Raw genomic sequence first — 20,615 nt, 5'->3', positions numbered from 1 at the left:
TACGACTGTGATTATTTCAGAGTGATATCACTTCATCTCAATTAGGTCATAAGAACCAACGAAATCATTTTGTTAAATGCATTATTCTATGAAAGCCTCAACCCATGAGTTCAAGAGGATTTCTAAACAGATGTAAGTATTTTGAAGACTACAATAATATTACGAATGCTATAGAAAACTATTTGGGACTGAATAGCCCCCAAAAAAAGTGCGAGAATTTAATTTTTTTTCTTCAAAAGTGTAAAAAAATATAATTTTTTGAAATTCTGACTTTATTTTAGTTACATGTAGAGCCTCAAGTCTCACAATTAAAATGGCGCTTAGTTTTTTGATTTCAAATAAGTAGAATAGCCGGAATCATGGCAGCAGTGGAGTACCATTTTATTCATATGTGTTCCTGTTGCCATGATACACAATGTTTGTTAAAATAATAATGAAACTGACACAAAATTTAGACATTTTTTTTTTATTTTAATAATTTGTCCAAAAAAATTCCCCAGGAAACATTAAAAAAATAACCTTCACACGACGACCCCCTTAAATAAGTAATTATTGTTTGTAAAGTTTACTCACCACACACTGGGTCGATGCGTGATGGATAGCAAGGTGATGCCCTCCTTGATGGCCTCCTCGTACATGACCACCTCCGTCTCCATCGACACCGCGCTCGTGCACTCGTCCAGCAACGCGTACACCGGCCTGAGGACACGGGGGCTCCGATTATTCAAATACAAGATAACGTCTTTTACTCACTCGCAAAGGCAGACCTTCCCCTAAACCTCGAGGCGAACGGAGAACATAAGGTGCAAACTAAATAAAAGAAAAAAATAAAAAGCGATAGCGGCACCAATGAATACATAAATTAAAAGAAAGATACTAACAAAAATTAACACACAAGTTTGTATAACGAGAGAGAGAGAGGGCGCTCACCGGTGGTAGAACATGCGCGCGCAGGCCACGCGCTGCTTCTCGCCGCCCGACAGCGTGCTGCGCCAGTCGCACACGGCGCGCAGCCCGCCGTGCCGCGCCGCGCACGCGTCCAGGCGCACCACGCGCAGGATGTGCGCCGCGCGCGCCTCGCCCGCCGCGTCCTGCGGCGCCACGCGCGACGGGTACGTGATCTGGTCGATGAGCGAGCCCTGCGACATGTACGGCCTGCGCCGACGCGCGCAAATCACAAATCAAGTTCGAGTAGGCTTTTACAGGCCCTTTTGAGTAGTCATTTAACAAAATATTTAAAGCAAAGCTACATCCGGAACCGGCAAGAAACTCAGTAGTTACTCTTTTTCAATATCTAGAAATACAGTCATGTCAGTTAAATACAATTATATATGTGTGTTATGTCTCCTGCCTGGAAGTCAACGAGCATTAACTCTACGCTTTTTTATCGTCAATATACTCTTGTATCAAATAACATGCCTTCTTTACCAATGTATTTTTTCCAATTGACTTGAATCTATGAAACGGCAAAGTTAAAAATGTCTGCGGAATTTTATTATAGAACCGGATACCTTGCCCCAAGAATGATTTATTGACTTTGCGAAGTCGGAAACTTGGCGTTCTAAGCTTATCCTTGCTTCTTGTGCACATACAATGCTTATGACTGATTTTATCAAAGTGATCAATGCTACTGTGACTATACATAATATTGTTGTAAATATACTGTGACGCAACAGTGAGTATTCCTACATTGTTAAAAATATCCCGAAGAAAGTCTCTAGCTCCAAGATTATAAATAGACCGGATTGCTCTCTTTTGTAAAATAAAAACAGATTCAATATCTTCAGCATTACCCCAAAGTAATATGCCATATGACATAATAGTCAGTTTTTTTCCTGTCTACCTTAAAAATTAGTAAAGTATCGTCAGTAAACAACACTATATCACAAATACCTTTAACATAAAAAGGAAAATCATTTATATATACTAGAAATAGAAAGGGACCTAAAATTGATCGTTGTGGAACACCCATTTTTAACATAAATCCAGAAGACTTTATGCCATTAATAAAAACTTGCTGGACTCTTTGACTTAAATATGAAGCAATGAGATTAAGAGCATTACCTTTAATATCGTAGTATTTGAGCTCATACAGAAGCGTCTTGCGTTCTACACAATCAAATGCTTTAGACAAATCACAGAATACTCCAATAGCCTTCTGTGATTTTTCCCAAGCATCGTAAATATGTTTAAGAAGTGCTATTCCCGCATCAGTTGTCGAGCGACCTCTTGTAAAACCGAATTGCTCACTATGAAAAATAGTATTTGTACCGAAATGAACGAGAAGTTGATTTAAAACTTTTTTTTCGAATATTTTACTTAAAGATGGGAGTATTGAAATAGGCCTGTAATTACTGGGATCGCTTCTGTTTCCAGTTTTAAAAAAATTGTAAAACTTTACTACATTTTAATAAGTTAGGAAATGAACACGTGTCTAAACTCTTGTTAAAAATTACTTCTATATACGGAGCAATATCGTATATGATGTTATTAATTTTTTAATATTGATCGTTTTAAATACTTTTATGATATCTATTGCGGAAACTGTTTCAAATGAACAATCAATAACGCATTTAGAAACATTATTATTTAATAATTTGCATCTAACGTAGATGATTTTTTATTATTATATTTTTTAATAATATATAAAATGACATGTTATTTTATTAGTATATTATTAAAAAATATTTCAAATAAAAATGAAACTTCTAATTCAGAATTTGAGTATCTACCTGTGTTCAATTTGATTGGTATCTTTTCCTTTTTAGGTTTTCCACAAACACTTCCAATAACATCCCATGTGGTCCAAAAAAAAGAAAATATCCCGCTGAGTTTCTTTCGCCGGTTTTTCTCAGGGCTGAGGTGCTAAATTCCGAACCGGTGGTAGATTTTTGACAATCAATAAGCAAGTGTAAACACTTCTATATTGAATAAAGATTTTTGACTTTGACTTTGGCCTTTAATCTATCATCGGAATTTAAGATTTTGTTCTTTATGTATAAAGACTTATAATTAATACATACTGTTTTTAAGGATTTTGGAATATTTATTGACGTATTCTAGGAAGGTTACGTTTCGATTCCACTGCTTCATACCATATAGGTCGTATAATTTATTTCTACTTCTATATATACCAATAGTGGCCCAATCACTAAACTTTAATTTTGAATTATTATATTAATTCAAAAAAATAATTATAAAGTTCATTTGAATCTTGTGCCGTTAGATCTAAATTAGGTAATTTACACGCCACAATTTTTAAAACAATTTAATTCATTGGCCGTTATTGGCTTGTATATAATTTCTTTGTGTTTCAAAGAAAACTTCTGACCACAGTGGTCAGAAGTTAAATTATTTATTACTGACACTTCATATATTTCACAGTCGCAAAACAAATTGTCAATAAACGTAGAAGTATCGTTGGTTACTCTTGTCGGTGCATTAACTCTGTGCGTTAAATTAAATGACTTAAACAAGGTGACCGACCGAACAATCGACGAAGTATCTTTTAAATAGTCGTTAAGACTCCGCGACACCGTCGTGGGCCCCGTGTAGTCGGGTACCAGGCGCACAAAATATTTCATAACTTAGGAAAATATCTTAAAGAATTAGGTCCAGTTTATATATCGCTCGACTGGCCTGATTCCAGAGCGGAATGCCGTGTTGTATTTTAAAAAAAAAAAGGAGGAGGAGCATGTCCTCGTCCAAAAAAGGCGGCGGGCGCGGCTCACCTTTGCGGGATGTAGAACATGACGGGGCGGGCGGCGCAGTGCGGCGCGGTGAGCTCGCCGGCGCAGTGCGCGCACTCGCACGGCCGCGGCACGCTCAGCTGGCCGCCGAACACGGGCCACAGGCCCGAGATTATGCGGAACAGGCTGCGCACACGACACAATTCTCGAGACTCATCATACCCCTTACCCGCTCTGTGCGAGCCCGTCTGGGTAGCTACCAGTAGAATATCTGATGAGTATCAGATATTCTACCGCCAAATAACAGTACACTGTATTGTTGTGTTGTAATCACAGGCACAGGGGACATAACATCTTAGTTGCCAAGGTTGGTGGCGCATAGGTGATGTAAGGAATGGTTAATATTTCTTACAGCGCCTTTGTCTATGGGCGGTGGTGACCACTTAACAATCAATGCCATAAAAAAGGGAATAAATAATAAACGCCGACCAATATAGGACCATTATACTGTTTAGAACAAACTTGTATCGTTCAAAATTAACGTGGAGATAACGGTGACCATAGAAATGTTTGTATTCAAGCAGGAAACAATATCGGTACTCACCTGGACTTCCCGCAGCCGTTGGGCCCGACGATGAGCAGATGCGTGCCCGGCTTCAGCTCCAGGGACACTCCGCTGGCGACCACGTCGCACGCCGGCGTCACGATGGGCACGTTCAGCAACCGAATCGAGAGGTCCGTCGTGTACGACACTTTGCCTGAAATATATATTTCGTTATATTATACCTATTGTTGAGAAGCGAGTTCGGCGTAGAATATGTGTACGTTAAACGACTAACGGTAGAAACGGCAAAGAAAGGTAAATTATTTTATATTTGGTAAATTTATTCTATATTCGCCTTCTCAAGTGAATAAACTTATACTTTTTAAATTACGAACAGGTCGAAAAATAGATCGTACTGTGAAAAACCGGCAGCAAATTCGTGAGGTACTCTCTATCTTCAGATAACACATGGAATGATCATATATGTTTACAGAGCTCGGCGACTAAACACGAAGTTATTAATGTAGTAAGTAATGCTTCAATAAAAACAAGCGACTCACCCATGGGCACGGGCTGGTTGTCGCGGAAGGTGACGGCGAACCCGCCGGGCGCGGCGGGCGCTGCGTGCACGGCGCGCACGCAGCGCCCGCGCGCCACCTCGCCGAACACCACCAGCATGTCCGACACGCGCGTGGCGTAGCCCGCCAGCGTCACCACCTCCTGCAACGCGGACCACTCGTCAGCGACGTTCCGGCGAACCCGAGATGGACGTGTGCCTTGCGAAATAAACGAGCGGGAACGTCACCAAGCCGGACGTACCTTGTAGCTGGACATGAGCCTCTCGATGGCGTCGGCGGCCGAGTTGAGCAGGTTTCGAGACGTCGTCATATATTCCGTCCTAGCGCTGATACCCTCTCCCGCTGAGCCTGTAATGATACGATGAGCTATCGTTCAGAATCCAACTTTAAACAATATTGCAAACTAAATTGAAATGGACCTAAATCATGGAGTTATTGCTTTTATTATACGTAACAGATGTGAAAAAATAAAAGAAAATGGTTTGCTATGTATAACAGGCACGGTAGTTCCTCAGAGGAGGCGATCGTTCCATTCCCATGGTGTGCTATCAATAATGAATTAACCTTACGCACACAAGCGTTCTTTAACTTTTTTTTTAATTTGGCAAAAGAGGCATTTTTAACGTTTTCTAGGAATTGTAAAACCATATGTACATTGCACCACAAAGTGACTGACATTATGCAGTCGAGTAAAAGGAGTAAGAATTAGAGTTAATTTCTTGGAATGAGTATCACACTTTCTCCCATAATATTAAAAAAAATAAGTACTAATAAATAAGAGGTACATACTTATAACAAAACAAAATTTGATAAAAGATTAAAAAACGCCCGAAATAAAAATACCTCACATAGAGTTTCCTTTTAAATTATATACAATTATTTTTATTTTTCGTTATTCATCTACGTATTTCATAATTTTTTGGAATATTAGCTAAAAAATTCGTAAAAATGTACTATAATTTTTTTTTTCATATTAATAATTATTTTTTACTTGGTGATAGGACTGGGGTACCATCCAAGCAACATATATTCTATTACGATTTCCAGTTTGTAGTTGTGTAAGCCAATGTAACTATAGGGACAAGAACTAATTGCCTATCAAGTGGTCGATTTACCAATTTTCCTAAAAATAAAACTTCATAAATAAATATAACTCACTATCGATCCTCGTTCCAGTGAGGATGGGTAACGCCAACATCACCATACCAGTGCCAGACCACACGTACTTCATGCAGAACTGCTCCAACATCACGTACCACAGCTTCTTGTTAAAGACCGACGTCATCTGAGTCACCAGCTCCTTATATGCTGACTGTAGCTGACCGAGTTCCACCTGGAAAGGAGGGTTACCATTTAAATATTAGTATTGGTTATTTCAAAGTTGTGAGTTTTAGTTCTTAACTTTATTTTCTAACCATCAAACTACTAGGACTAAAAAATCGTCGAGTAAAATTAAGAAGATATTATATAATTAAGGACGAACGAGGCTTAGTGATAGGATCAGAAATGAGGAAATCAGAAGAAAGACTAAAGTTACGGATATCATATCTCGCATAGAGCATCTAAAATGGAGCTGGACAGGACACATGTTGCGCTGCAAGTTAAACAAATGGAGCCAACAGGTGACTCTTTGGTATCCTAGTGTGAACACCAGAAAACCAGGGTGTCCAAAGAGTAGATGGAGTGACGATATCCGCCTAACCCTGGGACCATTTTGGACTAGAGTCGCGGAGGATCGAGCTCAATGGAGAGAGCTGGAGGAGGCCTATGCCAAGAGGCACGCCGAACTGCGTGACATTTTATAAATAAATAAATAAATAAATATTGTATTTTTTGGTATTTGTACTGTGGTTCGGAATAAAAGGGCTTTAATAAATAAATAAAAAATAAATATAATTAAGGGGAGATTGATTTCCTTTCACAATACAAGCAAAGTAAAACTTGTAACTGGTTCAGAAGGTTTTAAGTTTCCAAAAAAGCACCACCACCACGCTGTTCCATAACAGGTTTCCTTCGAACGACGTCTCACGACGTTTTACTTCACCACCGAGCATGATGCATTAAAAACACACTATAAACATGTAAAAATTCAGAAGACCAGAGGTATTTTTGGAAAAAAAATATCTAAAGGAAAGGTCTTGCCCATTTAAACGTCACTTTAATTATTGTGTTCGAATAATTTCTCTATTTTGGACTTCGTTTGGGCATGATTAGAGTAATATATCAAGGTCATATTTGATTGACTTTTAACGCAAATTTCTGCCATGTATGGCAAAAATACATACATAACTGCATTAAAATGTTACTATATTTTTTTACTTAAAGAATTAAGAATACATAATTAAAAATACATTTTTAAAATTCTTACCTTATGGCCACCATAAAATGCGACTTCCTCAGCATGAGCTATGAGTCTTGAATGGACGTGTCTCAGATTAGCCTTCATCCTCGCCTCCTCACCAGCTAAGGCTCCGAACCTTGGACTGAGGAGACGCAGAAGCTGACCAGTTAGGCAGATGACCACCGTTGACATACCGGGACCTGTGGAATGTCGATATGATTGGCAAATTTAAGGAGCGTTACTAGAAGTATGTAACATTTTCAGTTTGATTTATTGTTTTATTCTACCAATGAATACGTTAATATATTAATATGGCTTATTGTCTTAAAGATAATATTATTTTAAAACAGTCGCAGGTCAAAGTCTTTATAAATAAATAAAATAAAATAACTTGGTTTTTAATTAATAAAAATCTACCAGCGATAGGGAAAGAAATACTTTAGACCTGAGGAATTGACAAACAAAACTCGGTGAGATGAGAAAATTTTACAATAAAATAACATTATGTGTTTTCGTTTAAAATGAAACTAGTTTAGCAATATTTACCTAAGAAAATATTTCCCTTCATTTTACTGGAGTAACTGGCGAGAGTGAGTACAATGAGAAGTAGATCGAAGCAGGGCTTGGTCAGCGAGCTGTATAAGTGAGCAACTGATTGTGTGAACACTGATACATCTTCTGTTAACCTGGAAGTAGAAATAAGATGGATAAAGTGAGGATTTCCAATGCAAAGTTTACAAAGTCCGATTTGTAATTTACAATTTTCAACTATAACAATGAAAAAACGTTTGTAATCAATCAGAAATTTCATTTACAATAATTTGCTTTCGTTTCCAAAATAGATTGTTTCTTTGAATATTCGTAACAAAACAAAGCCGCACCTGCATTTTCACCGACATTACTCGACCGTTCAATTTACCCATTTAACATACCCACGTGATAATTTTTTTCCCGTAGCTGGTACAAAATTGGTTAATTGTCTTAAAACTAGGACCAAAAAAGTTTTCTTTTAAAAAAAAAAACAAATTCGAGAGACACGTTTCTTTTTGGATTAGATAAGTGTAAGATTGACCACATCAGCATGATATAGGAACAAGTAGTAGAAAATATATGCGAGATAAAATCTAACACTTGTCACCCAACTTTGGCATTCATGCAAAGCTCTAATACCGGCGCTAACTTCTGGGACAAGTTTGCATTTCCCAAGTTTGCTCTTCAACAGCATCAAAGTTGAAACGAGTTTGCGAATTAAATTGTCACCGTGCGGACAGCCGATTTGATAGACTTGGCAATTTAATTTGACAACATGTAAAGAGATTTGATAACACAATAGATGCCAAATCGTTTCGTATGTAATAATGCTGTTTTTTTCTTTTTTCATCTCAAGCAATCAAATCTCCATAGCTGTGATGTGTGATGACGTAATGCCGTTATTTTTTCTTTTGTTGCTTTACGTTATTTTAAGTTAACTATTTTCGTCAGTAATCTCAATCAAAATTTTAGGATTAATAATGACTATAAAATTTTTAATTAATCTCTACTCTTTAAAATGTTGTTGACTGCAGGTCTTCCGAAATTATTCAGTCTTAAACTCTTTAAAGCAATACACCAGAAACATCCAAGACCTTCAGTCAGTACCAATAAATGATCACGTAAAAGTCGTAGAACAAAATCACTTAATAGACAGGTATAAATGAAAGTATATCGAAAACATAACTAAGAAAGTCTGACTTTCACTATTAATGTAAGAGGAAAATAACCAGAGCGCAAACTTTGGCACAACGTTCTTTGATACGAATAAATCTTTCATTATAATATCATAGTTTTAGACAATTACCTCACAGAAGGTTTCTAAATGAAGATACATGTACGGATCCTCAATGTAACGAAGCCTTGAAAGAAATTTTATCAGGACAACATTTTTAGCAAAGCAGAAAATAGTAATATTTTTATACCTCTCACCTACCATACCTCAACAGCCTCTTTGCCTTGTGACTAGATTATGAACCGTCAGACAGGACAAAATTGAATTCAATATCTTATTCCAAGAAACTCTCAATAAAACAACCAATTTCTAAAGTGCCCGAAATTTGGTACATTCTCTTATTACAGTTATCATATGGGAGGCTTGAATTTTCTCAGGATTCAGATTGCCAATGATCCAATCGGTTGCAACCGGTAAAAAGATTGAAGGAATAAATTGTATCATAGTAGAGAATAAATAAGAGGAATAGCACTCGTGTGCTATCTCTTGCGCTGATAACTAATCTTCGTAAGAATAACTGCAGTGATCTAAATTGTCCAGGAGAAAATCATCATCTAATTTTGCAGTTTATAATACGATACTACAGGGCAAAAGTAGAAATTGTGTTAGACAGTCAGTCAAACTGATAGTCTTGTGATAATGGCTTACCTGTGATCTGCGTTTTCTATTCTGGCATCAAGATTGGCCACTCTGTAGTAGGTTTGGTTCTTGAAGTACAGCTCGTAGGCGTGATTCACGAGACGAGTCCTGAAGGCGAGTGCCAGTCTACTCTCCAGATATCTGATCATGGAGTTTATGAAGGTCGCTGGTATTGCGATACCAAACCACTGTATGAGGAGAGCGGAGAAAGCACGTAAATCCTTTTGGACTATGTGTTTTACTGAAACGAGATTTCATAATTTAGTTACATAAGTAATCTCAAAGAATTAATCTTTATTTAAAAAAAAAAAAACGCGATATGAATAGGATTGTAAATTAAGAGTTCTCTATACATGCGGTGGAATAAGTGGTGTACTCACTTATTCCACCACATGTATAGAGTTATAAAGTGCTTACGTAAGTATTAAAAAAATCAAAATAAGACAAAAGTAAAAAAATAAAAATCAGTATCCCGTTTAAGAGAATATTTCATTAATATTAATAATACTCATAACAACAATATTTGTATTCTTGTGAATTGAGTTTTCAATATACAGAGTTAAGGTATAATTTTCAAAAAAACACTTAATGAGCCAATTAAAAACTTAAAACTCGTAAACAAAATTTTATAACACAATTCCAGTATCATAATTATGACTCACCAATAGAACCCTCCAATGAGGCTACATATATCGACAGGAAGGTCCTAGAGAAGAGGCAGACTGTATGTGCAGACAGCAGTGCAACTTCATGGCTGCGGAACCCTGGAACCATGATCTTTGCAAGACTAACCAGCTGTCTGAGGAATTCCAAATTGAGACCTGGTACGTGCTCCTCGACAGATTGTGTTTCATCAGCATCTTCCTGAAATATCAAAACAGAACTCGCTATAATTATTTTTTGGACGTGAAGTTTCTTTCTTCTTCGAGCTGGTGTCAATTTTTTACTCAATAAGAGGCTCAATATTGTATCTAATTACTTTGAAATTTAACAAAAATAGATTAAAGTAAAGAAGGTTAAAAATGGGAAGTACTAAAGTCTGCTCTACTTTAATGGTGAAGATCAGTCCGCTATTTTGTGGCATTGCGATTTTCATTGGAATAAAGCGATGTTTTCCTATAGCGCCGAGTACGTAATATGTATCCGCCATCTTTAAGAATCACATCAATGTCCAATTAAGAGCCACTTCTTCCACCCACTCATCTTCTCGAATTTGGAACGATTGTCAGCAGTTGATTTAATTTCAAGAATAATACTAAACTATTCATCCCTCGTATTTAATTCACCGAATTTTCATGTGCTTAACTTGTGTTTATAATTCATCTCGTGCTCGGCGTTAAAAGAAAACATCGTAAGGAACTGCATGTTTCAAATCCTAATGAAATTCTGCCACATGTGCATCCACCAATCCGCATTGGAGCAGCTCCAAAACCTTCTCAAAGTTAAAAGGCCTTAGCTGGTAGTGAGACATTTACAGGATGTTACAGATGGTACAGGATCAAAACTAGACACGTTCCTTTTCTTTTGCTTTATTACAAGTTCGTTATATTACGTAACTTACAATGTTTTGCTTGTTATCTGTGTCCGCATCCCCCCTACACAGAGCGCACTGCTCGGCCCCACAGCGCCCTCCACACGTCTGCGTCCCACCATTCTCCACTGGTTGAAGCTGACCGTTCTTTGCGATCTGAAACAAATGGGAACTGTTTTAATAACTCTAATATGAATAGTTACATTTATGTCAAAATTCTTGTCGGTTTTTATAGTCTTACATAATTTTTTTGTAGCCCTACTTCACTTGGAATTTTTTGATGATGATTGATGAAAGTGGTACTAAATTTTATTTTGTTATTAATTTCTTCTGATCAAATTAAAAATAGGGATGAACAAAATATTAGGAAAACGGAGACAACTTTTCAAGTCGGTGGTCCGTACCATATGAATCTATTTTTGCAAGCCCGTCTAGAGTATGGGTAGATACTACCCATTCATTAGATATTCTACCGCCAAACATAGTTTTGTTACAGTTTGAAGGGTTAGTGAGCCAGTGTAACGATAGGAACAAAATATATAACATCTTAGTTACCAATATTGGTGAGGCATTGGCAAGGAATGGTTCATATTTCTTACAACGCCAATATCTATGGGCGACCATTTATTGGAATTTTACCAATCACCGATGGAATGGACAACGACGCAATGGAGAAAGAAGACGAGGGGCAACTACTCGCTTGATGTGTCCTCACCAGAATACAGCCATATATATCATTTAAACGATTAAGAAATACTCTGACATTTATAAACGGATATTTAAAAACGACATCGAATATTTTATATAAAATTAATTTATACACTGTACGGAAAAATCAGAATCAGGAAGCAATGTAGGATTGCTATTTGACCTTGAATAATCGACGGTAAAATATTTCATGCGTTAAGAGAGGAGAAAAAATATGCAATAATGTTTATCTTATAGCTAGTTGATGATAGGGCTTTGTGGAAGTCTGTCTGAGTTGGTGATATCCACACATCGGGAAGCGGTTCTACCAAGCGACAGTGCTCGGTTTGAAGGATGAGCCAGTGTAAATTCAGGCACAAGGGACATAACATCTTAGTTCCCAAGCGTGATTGTGTATTGTAGATGTAAGTGTTGGTTAATATTTCTTACATCGCCTATGTGTGTGGGCGGTGGTGACCACTTAAGATCAGGTGACCGAATTGCTCGTCCGCTTACTCATAAGAAAAAAGTATTAACCGTAAATTCGTCTCTGTAACATTCATTTATAAAATACTTGCTGATGGTTTACAAACGTTGTAATGCCTCTTCAAATACAATCCGATACGACTTGCGGTATAATATTATCTTTACTCAAACGTATACCAATTTAATCGGCTCAAAAGTATTTAAAGCGCCATCTATCGGCGAGTTGGAAGAAAACGAATAATATAAAACCTCCTTAGTAAAAAAATATAAATTGTTTCCATTTCTTTCTTAATTGATTCTATAATTTCTTTAAAGCGTTGTTATAAAGGTTTAAACAATAACTTCTTTACATAAAAAAAACATAACGTATCTATGTATACTCTTATATACATATAAGATACAGTTACTTGTTGGGAAGAGCCCGCTAATGGGGTTCGCTAATTATTAAAGACACATGGATGACATACTCGCGCAGAGGACGCAATATGACACCTTTTCATCGCTTAAAAACTATTGCGCGTGTTTCAATAGACAAAGGTGATCTGAGGAAAAATTCTACTAAAAAATTATGAATTACCGCAATCAAATATCAAATCGGAACATCAAAACAAAAAGACACAGTGTGATACTCTTATATTAATATATTTTGACCTATATTCCAGTCGAAGTAGGAATAAAGATAAACAAACCTTAAATTTACGTATTTCATGCGATTTGCTAATAACTCAGCCATAATTTTGCACTATTAATATTTTATGATTAAATATATTTATTTATAATACAACACCATTACACTTAACTAAGTAGTTAAATGTTATAGTATTGTATTATAAATAAATATATATTTTTATTATATATCCACTTTAATTTTACTTCCAAAATTCAACAATTTCGTCGACATTCTGAACGACATTTTTTCGTAAATCATAGACCAATGATATCGCGTCAATTTGCTGATAAATGTTGTTTATTTAGCTTTTCTCTTCCTATAGTTGGATTAGAGTACAAGTAATCACATTTCATAGTATTATATTGGGCGCCAATTCTACAAACAAAATGACACTTAATCGCAATCGAATCAGGCGCACTCGTTGCCATCTAGCCGTTCCTATTCTACAAACAACAATCCAGGTGCGGTTCGGTGGAAGTTGATAGGAAACAGATTCGGCAACGAATCGTTACATTTATAAATAAGTATATCTGGCGCCACAAGACCTAAATGTTTACGCAGGTTGCAATCGTTTACCTCAACAACGAATATCGATGCTAAACTAGTCATTCTATACTTTATAGCTAAATCAACATCTGGTTATATTGTATCATTGAACTAGTCCCATCCCTAGTTAGAAGTTTAGTTAGAAGAGTATGAAGTTTCTTAAAACCAAGATGGCCTAGTGGCACGTGAATCTTCGCCGATGATTACATAATCAAAATCGATCAAAGATAATATAATAAAAATAAATAATCATTATAAATTTATGTTGTTGGACTTATATGTTTAAGGTCATTGCGTAGCTTCTTGGGTTAGGTTAGGTTTGACATAAGAGAGATTTTAAGTATTATAGACACAATTTAAGCACATTAAAACGAAGTGGTGTATGCCCGGGTTTGAAATCACATACGTCGATTAATATTTACGTGTAAAAACCATCGTACCATCACGGTTTATTTGAAAAACTCACGTACTAGATCTCTATATTTCACTTTTAATAATTAATTTAAAACAGGCATAACATGTACTTTGTTTATATAAACACATTAGCAACACAAATAAAAAAAGCAAAATTTAGTGGCATGCGAGGTGAGGTCGGCCCTCACGTAATACTCTCGTAACGAGACACGTAACCACTCGCCGTATTCATAAAGACGTCATAATTACAAATCTTTATATGTTTTATTACCTTAATGTAAATAAAATTGTGATTTGTTTTCGTAAAATTTTAAACATACACAAAGTTGAGCTAAATATACTGACTTACTGCTACTGCTTATTTCTGTGTAAACGCTTATCTATGTGTGAAACGCGTGGTAGTGTGTGTAATTGTTTTTTTAAATATATTTTTAGCTTTCTCTGTTTCTTCTCGATATGAATCACTTTAATTTTACCAAAGTTCCAATAATAGCTTTGTCGACGTTCGACACGACGAAAACCCATAATGTACATCATAGTATATTCAAGCTCTCGACCAATGATATAGCGTCAATTCTATGTCCAATGTTATTTATTTGAGTTTTGACGTTTGTAGTGGGAACAGACTACATATTATACCTGTTATAGACCGATGTATCAAAAATATAATCGGTCAGGTTACATTGCAAATGCTTTATCTAACCAGTGTATCAACATTTTTTTTTAATATAACTATTATTTTCGAAACACACAATAGATCGAGATCGTTTCCGATCGTTTAACGCTTGCGCTTGTGGGTTTTCCGCAACCAAATACACGATTAATTAACAATAACATAATAGTATTTTTGTCATTTAGTGATTTAGTTTATTACAATACAAATGATTGCTATTGTAACTAATTTTATTATTATTATTAAGGAGGTCTATATATTTGTACGGCTAAATCCAGTTCAAAATTATTGAATGTTTAACCCTTGAAGTATAGTATAGGTAAGTATATTTTCAAGGGTTGTGTTTCGCGCGATTGTGTTTATGTTTGAAGGGCAGTGTGTAACTTCAGGCACAAGGGACATAACATCTTAGCCCCCAAGGTTGGTGGCACATTGGTGGTGTAAGGAATGGTCAATATGTCTTACAGCAAATGTGCCACATTTGTAAGGAATGATTAATATTAATGAACCCACTTGAATAAAGAATATTTAGATTTCGACTTTGATTTATTTAGTTGAAAATGAGGGACGGCCGGTACATATCAAACATCAAAATTGATAATTATTGAAATAATTCATAATTATATAAAATCCATAAATAAACATCGAATTAAATATAATAAAAGCATAGTCTTGTTACTATTTAAAATATTGTTATTACACAATACTATATACAAAACCACACACAGACACGTACACGCACACGCACGCACGCACGCACGCACGCACGCAAGTCGACGGATATGACGGACGGCTAAAAGATAGCCAGATATTTAGTATAGCAAATTATATCACATAAAAAAAACCAGCAACTTTAAGATTACGACAGAAACAACTGTTATAAATGATCTATCATTAAAATTACATCTAACGTAATGATGCGATCTTCTCATTTCTCAACTTAACCTTTACGCACAAGTCGTATTTGACCGACTTACTTGAACAAACAAATATTACATAAATACATCCGGGACAGCGATTTGCATAAAACTCTATGAAAAAATCTAAGGTATTGTATAACACAGTGAATGTATGTAAAATTTCAAAATATATATCAAAATAGACTTTATTCGAGTAGGCTTTTACAAGCACGCCTTTACAAGCACTTTTGAACCGTAATTTTACACAACTGTATTTGTTTATTATATTTTTAATTTATTTATTTATTTAGACACAACAGCATAACATATACAGCATTCACAATAAAATCTTAAACATCTAAGTCTTAAATACTAATATGTATGCCACTTACAGGCGTGTACAACATGCAAAAAATCTATGTTGTATAAAGATCTATATTTTTAAGTTTAATCTAGTGTGGATTATACAAAATGTTATATAACAGACAATAGGAGAAAACGCTTATTTTACACACCTAATTAGGAATCTTTTCCAGTCCAAGGGAGAAAATATCTCTAGGTTCGTTTGTGAGCCATGTATTAAATGGCTACACATGCGAGGTATTGGCGATCCTTTACCAAACACGGTGGTACGAAAGGGTGGTTGAAACGTAGAAATTGGATGTCGAGGAATCTTATATGGTATCCTAAATTTAAAAAGTTCAAGAAGCTGAGGGCAGTCAATGAGATTGTTGAAAATATTAAGTATTAAACGTAACACCGGTTCGGAATCTAGATTCTACCGAGAGCTGGCAAGAAACTCAGTTACTCTTTTCCAACATTTGAGATATAATTATGAATAATATATTCTGCTTGAAAGTCAACAAGTATTATCTCCACGCTTTTTTATCATCTATATAATATTGTGTTGAATAAATAACTATGTATTATTTATTAATTTGTTTTAACAAACGCATTGAATTTATTAATGGAACTTATTAATTGTTAGTGACATTCATAAATACAAATATATACCAAACTAAACAACAAACTTATAATTTATTTGATGAGACAAACTGAGTTGATAGATTTCCTGCCTGACTGGGTTTAACCCTGCTTCCTATGATTTAGATCCACGTCTTCAAAGACGTTCTAAAACTATTTTTGTTTACATTCACACCATCAAATTTGTCTCTCTAAATATACATTTTGATTTAACATTTAAGTTTTCCTTGTTTGATTGAATATTTATATATAATATTTATTTTATTTAACACACATATAACATGGCGGAGCGTGACAGTCACATGTGTGAAGTTCACATATTTAAATCGAAAACACATGAATCACGCAAAGCGCAGGTGACGTGGCTAAGCTCCAGCTAATACCACCCATCCATACCAGACTAGGAAGCCAGAAAACCATGGCGATCAATGACATACTTAAAAGAAAGCCAACCAGCTATAACACAGATAACAATTAAAATTTCAATCCTGAAATATCAATTGCGATACTACCTGGAAATAATGACAAGGCACATTCAAAGGCTTTATGCAAGTCCGTCTGTGTAAGTACCCCCCACATTCAACCGTGGAATGGCTATACTAAGTTTTGTTGTGTTTCGGTTTGAAGGTTTAAAGGCAGAGTGAGTGAATTTAACAAAAGGTATAAGGGACATAAGACTGTGAAAAATGGTTAATATCTCATCCAGTAACAATTTCTAATGATAGTCGTATGGTGGTGGTGGTAGTTAACATCAGGTTGGCTTTTACTAGTCTTAATATGACATGAGAAAATTTAAACTCAAACAAAACAACAACAAAAATACCAAAGGCACGAACATCACGTTTGAGGAGATATGATAATTAAAAAAAAGACGTTCCCGAGATTCGCGCGTACAAACAAACAACAAATTCTTAATTGGTTAAAAAACAATTTAATCATAATCAAAGGCGCATTAACATAGTAATAAAACATATACAACTTAACTTCAAAGCCAAACAATTTCACATAGTAATAAATATAAAAATAAAATACATATATCGCTTGGGTTATTGATATGATAATCGAATTTGAATATTTTATAAAAACAATTTTAAAATTGCATCTCTCGAGGAATGTACGAAACGAGTTTATACTGTTTTGAAGGCCGTGTTTATATATTATACTGGCTTCTCTACTTCGCTCTTCGACTTTGCTCAACTATATAACAGATTCCTGACACATATATTTGGGAAACTAACCGTTTACGTAAAGAACGAAACGAAAAATCTGAAAAGGAACAATTTTAGCCCGTTTTTGCATTTCTCATCAATACTCCGCACCTATTAGTCGCAAGAGGATGGTTTATTATAGCCTTCCTCGATAAAATAGGCTATCAAAAACTGTGTTTTTTTAATCGAACCAGTGGTTCTTGGTATTAGCGCGATTAACCAAACAAACAATCTCTTCAGCTTTATCATATTAGTATAGATTCCGATGCATAAAAACATACATAACGGCCTGAGCTGTTGAAACTAGACAACCTCGGGTAAAAATACATTTTAAAAAATATCTTTAAAATAATTTTAACAAAATATTGATGTCTTCAAACTTTTAGAAGTATTTCTGATTTTATAAATATTGCCAAAAATGTTTTTTTTTTCAACTCAACCGCCATACACCCCTAATAAAACCTAATAAATTATATCCTCCTAAGCGATCACAACAATATAAAGATAAGCTTCTTAGTGTAGGGCTTTGTGCAAGCTCATCTGAGTGAGTATGTACGCTTATTCTACGAGTTGTTACAAGGGTGGTTTTTGATCGCGCTGATTGAAAGCCGATGACCGACCGAACCGATCGATGTGTTCCCGTTTGAAGGGGAGTGTAACTGGCGCATAAGGGATTTAATACCGCAGGTCTATATGTGCGCCTGACTATATCATATTACAAAAAAAAAACCGGGATTTGAACGCAAAACTCTCAGGTATCATATAATCAAAGTTGTTCAAGATTCGTAGTAAAAATTTTCTATAACTCGCTACGCGACCGTGACCTTTATGGCATCGCTAAAGAATTCTCACATATTCATATTAGAATGAATTATTTACAAAAATATAAGCGTAAGCTAAGCATTTACATAATTTAGTATGCAGTATTTATACATTGTTATAATAGTTTTTTTGAAGCCGCATGTCATGAGGTCTTGGCTTCAAACCCCGGGTTAATGTATTATTCATATTTAATAGTCTGCAAATTTTCAGCTCTCACTCCCGTCACAATTGGGAAAGGCCAAAATCGGAGCTTCACCACGGGAGCCAACTCTACTCTAACTCATACCGGTTACGATACGTTATCGATTTATAATCCGATTGAACTTCCGAACCGCAATTAGGTGTAGTGTTAGAAGAGTAAGAAAACATCGATTCGAAAAGATTCGATTGCGATAAAATGACAATTTGTTAATACAATTGGACCCCTGGTTTCTGTATCGAAGAAATAATTATTCCATATCTGAAACCGATCGTTATTGAATGACGAAAAACAAGCCGCTATAGTTATTTATACAGCACATACACATGCAACTTAGAAATTTACGAAACGTTTTTATAGATACGCTTTAGATTACGCCTCATAGACCCTAATAGCCGTAAGCAAATCGAATCATATTTTTAAATATATTACCCCGAAGTCATATAGAACAAGAAAGAACTCAATTATTCGCACGTTACACGTATTAGTTGACGTACAGACAGGATATACATATATTAATATAAAAAATATATTTGTTTAAGGTTAACTTTACAACGGTGGAAATGTGTAACTACTGAGTTTGTTATTAGTTTTAAGGATGAACATACATTTAGATCCGACGGTAGATTTACATTTAATATAATCGTGTAAAGACACGTCTTCAGCTTACGTCTTTTACTACTATATGTGTGTGTGTTTAACTGTTACTGGAGCATTGTAATTTATTTTATTAAATTAATTCTTAATTAATTTCCTTCTTATAACATTTTAGTATCTTAAATATGTATAATAGAGAAATATTATATATACATATGTATATATGTAGTAAGTATAAGTATTAGTGTGTAAATATTTGTATGTAAGTTTATGACAGAACCGCCTACGCCGATGGTTTTAAAAATTCTCTCTCAGATTGGTTTGTCTGGAAGAGATGGCTAATTTGCCATAAGTCCGTCAACACTCGTAACCAACATTTATTTTTTAGTTTTTTTCGTTTTTTTATTTTACTAATTTTGTTTTACTTTTTTTTCTGTGTGTTTCGTGTTGTTTGTGGTGTACAATAGAATATATTTTATTTCATTCATTTCTTTGTACAGTACGTGTGTCAGCTAATATTTTCATAACCTATAAAAATACATATATTAAAAATACGATATTTTAATTTTTTAAGTAAATAATATAATATAAAATAAATAAGGATGTTTTTTTGTGTGAGAACACTGAAAAATCCACTAAGCCAATATACGTTAAACTTATACCAGAAGATGTAGCGCGTTTCGGAGAATATTTTAGTGTATACTACATAACGTACATACTATATAGCCGAGCCGAGATGACCCAGTGGTTAGCACGTGCAAACGCACCCGATTATTGCAGGTTCAAACCGAGGCAAGTACCGCTGAATTTTCATGTACTTTATAATTCATCATTCATAATTCATCTCGTACTCGTCGGTGAATAAAAACATCGTGGGACCTGCATATCTAATTACAATGAAAATTTTGCCACATGTGTTGTAACCGAACCAACCATCTCTTAATTAAGGAGAGGGGGCCTTAAGCACAGCCCTGGGACATAAGCAGGCTGTTACTTTACCTTACAATAAATAAACGGAACTTACCACCTAACCCACCAACCGGGTGTTCACACCTCTAGTTTTATTTTAAAGTCTGTACGCCTGCGCTGACGAGTACATGTATGATTGGGCGTGTTTTGTTTTGGGCGCAATTGCAAAATGTCAGCGAACAAAATCAATAAAGCTTACAGAATACCATGAAATAATTCACGTTCTGCTGTCTTTATTATAAATTTTCTACCAATTTTAATTTAACCGCGGGTAATGAACGTACATCTGATCTAAATGTTCATATTGGAATAACTTTTTCAATCGGATTCGATTCGAAACAAGTTGTAATATAACTAAAATGTACTTAATTTCA

The 20,615-nt window shown here is 35.3% G+C and overlaps 1 protein-coding gene across 3 annotated transcripts in view; it reads right to left on the bottom strand.

The window, feature by feature from the left end:
* Positions 1 to 20,615, bottom strand: part of LOC125073802 (ATP-binding cassette sub-family D member) — an 87,846-nt gene that overhangs the window by 2,673 nt on the left and 64,558 nt on the right. For all 3 annotated transcript variants that reach the window (XM_047684855.1, XM_047684857.1, XM_047684856.1), the window contains 12 exons: positions 11,118 to 11,243; positions 10,219 to 10,420; positions 9,566 to 9,797; positions 7,699 to 7,838; positions 7,180 to 7,352; positions 5,970 to 6,144; positions 5,053 to 5,159; positions 4,794 to 4,953; positions 4,294 to 4,447; positions 3,732 to 3,875; positions 931 to 1,155; positions 574 to 699 (listed from right to left, as the gene is read on the bottom strand). In XM_047684855.1, coding sequence (XP_047540811.1) covers positions 574 to 699; positions 931 to 1,155; positions 3,732 to 3,875; positions 4,294 to 4,447; positions 4,794 to 4,953; positions 5,053 to 5,159; positions 5,970 to 6,144; positions 7,180 to 7,352; positions 7,699 to 7,838; positions 9,566 to 9,797; positions 10,219 to 10,420; positions 11,118 to 11,243 — 1,964 coding nt within the window. The remainder of the gene's footprint in view (positions 1 to 573; positions 700 to 930; positions 1,156 to 3,731; positions 3,876 to 4,293; positions 4,448 to 4,793; positions 4,954 to 5,052; positions 5,160 to 5,969; positions 6,145 to 7,179; positions 7,353 to 7,698; positions 7,839 to 9,565; positions 9,798 to 10,218; positions 10,421 to 11,117; positions 11,244 to 20,615) is intronic.

Source organism: Vanessa atalanta, chromosome 25, assembly GCF_905147765.1.
Source record: "Vanessa atalanta chromosome 25, ilVanAtal1.2, whole genome shotgun sequence".
NCBI classification, from domain to species: Eukaryota; Metazoa; Arthropoda; class Insecta; order Lepidoptera; family Nymphalidae; genus Vanessa; species Vanessa atalanta.
Note: the sequence above shows the minus strand (reverse complement) of the source record. Positions and strands in the feature narration are given on the sequence as shown.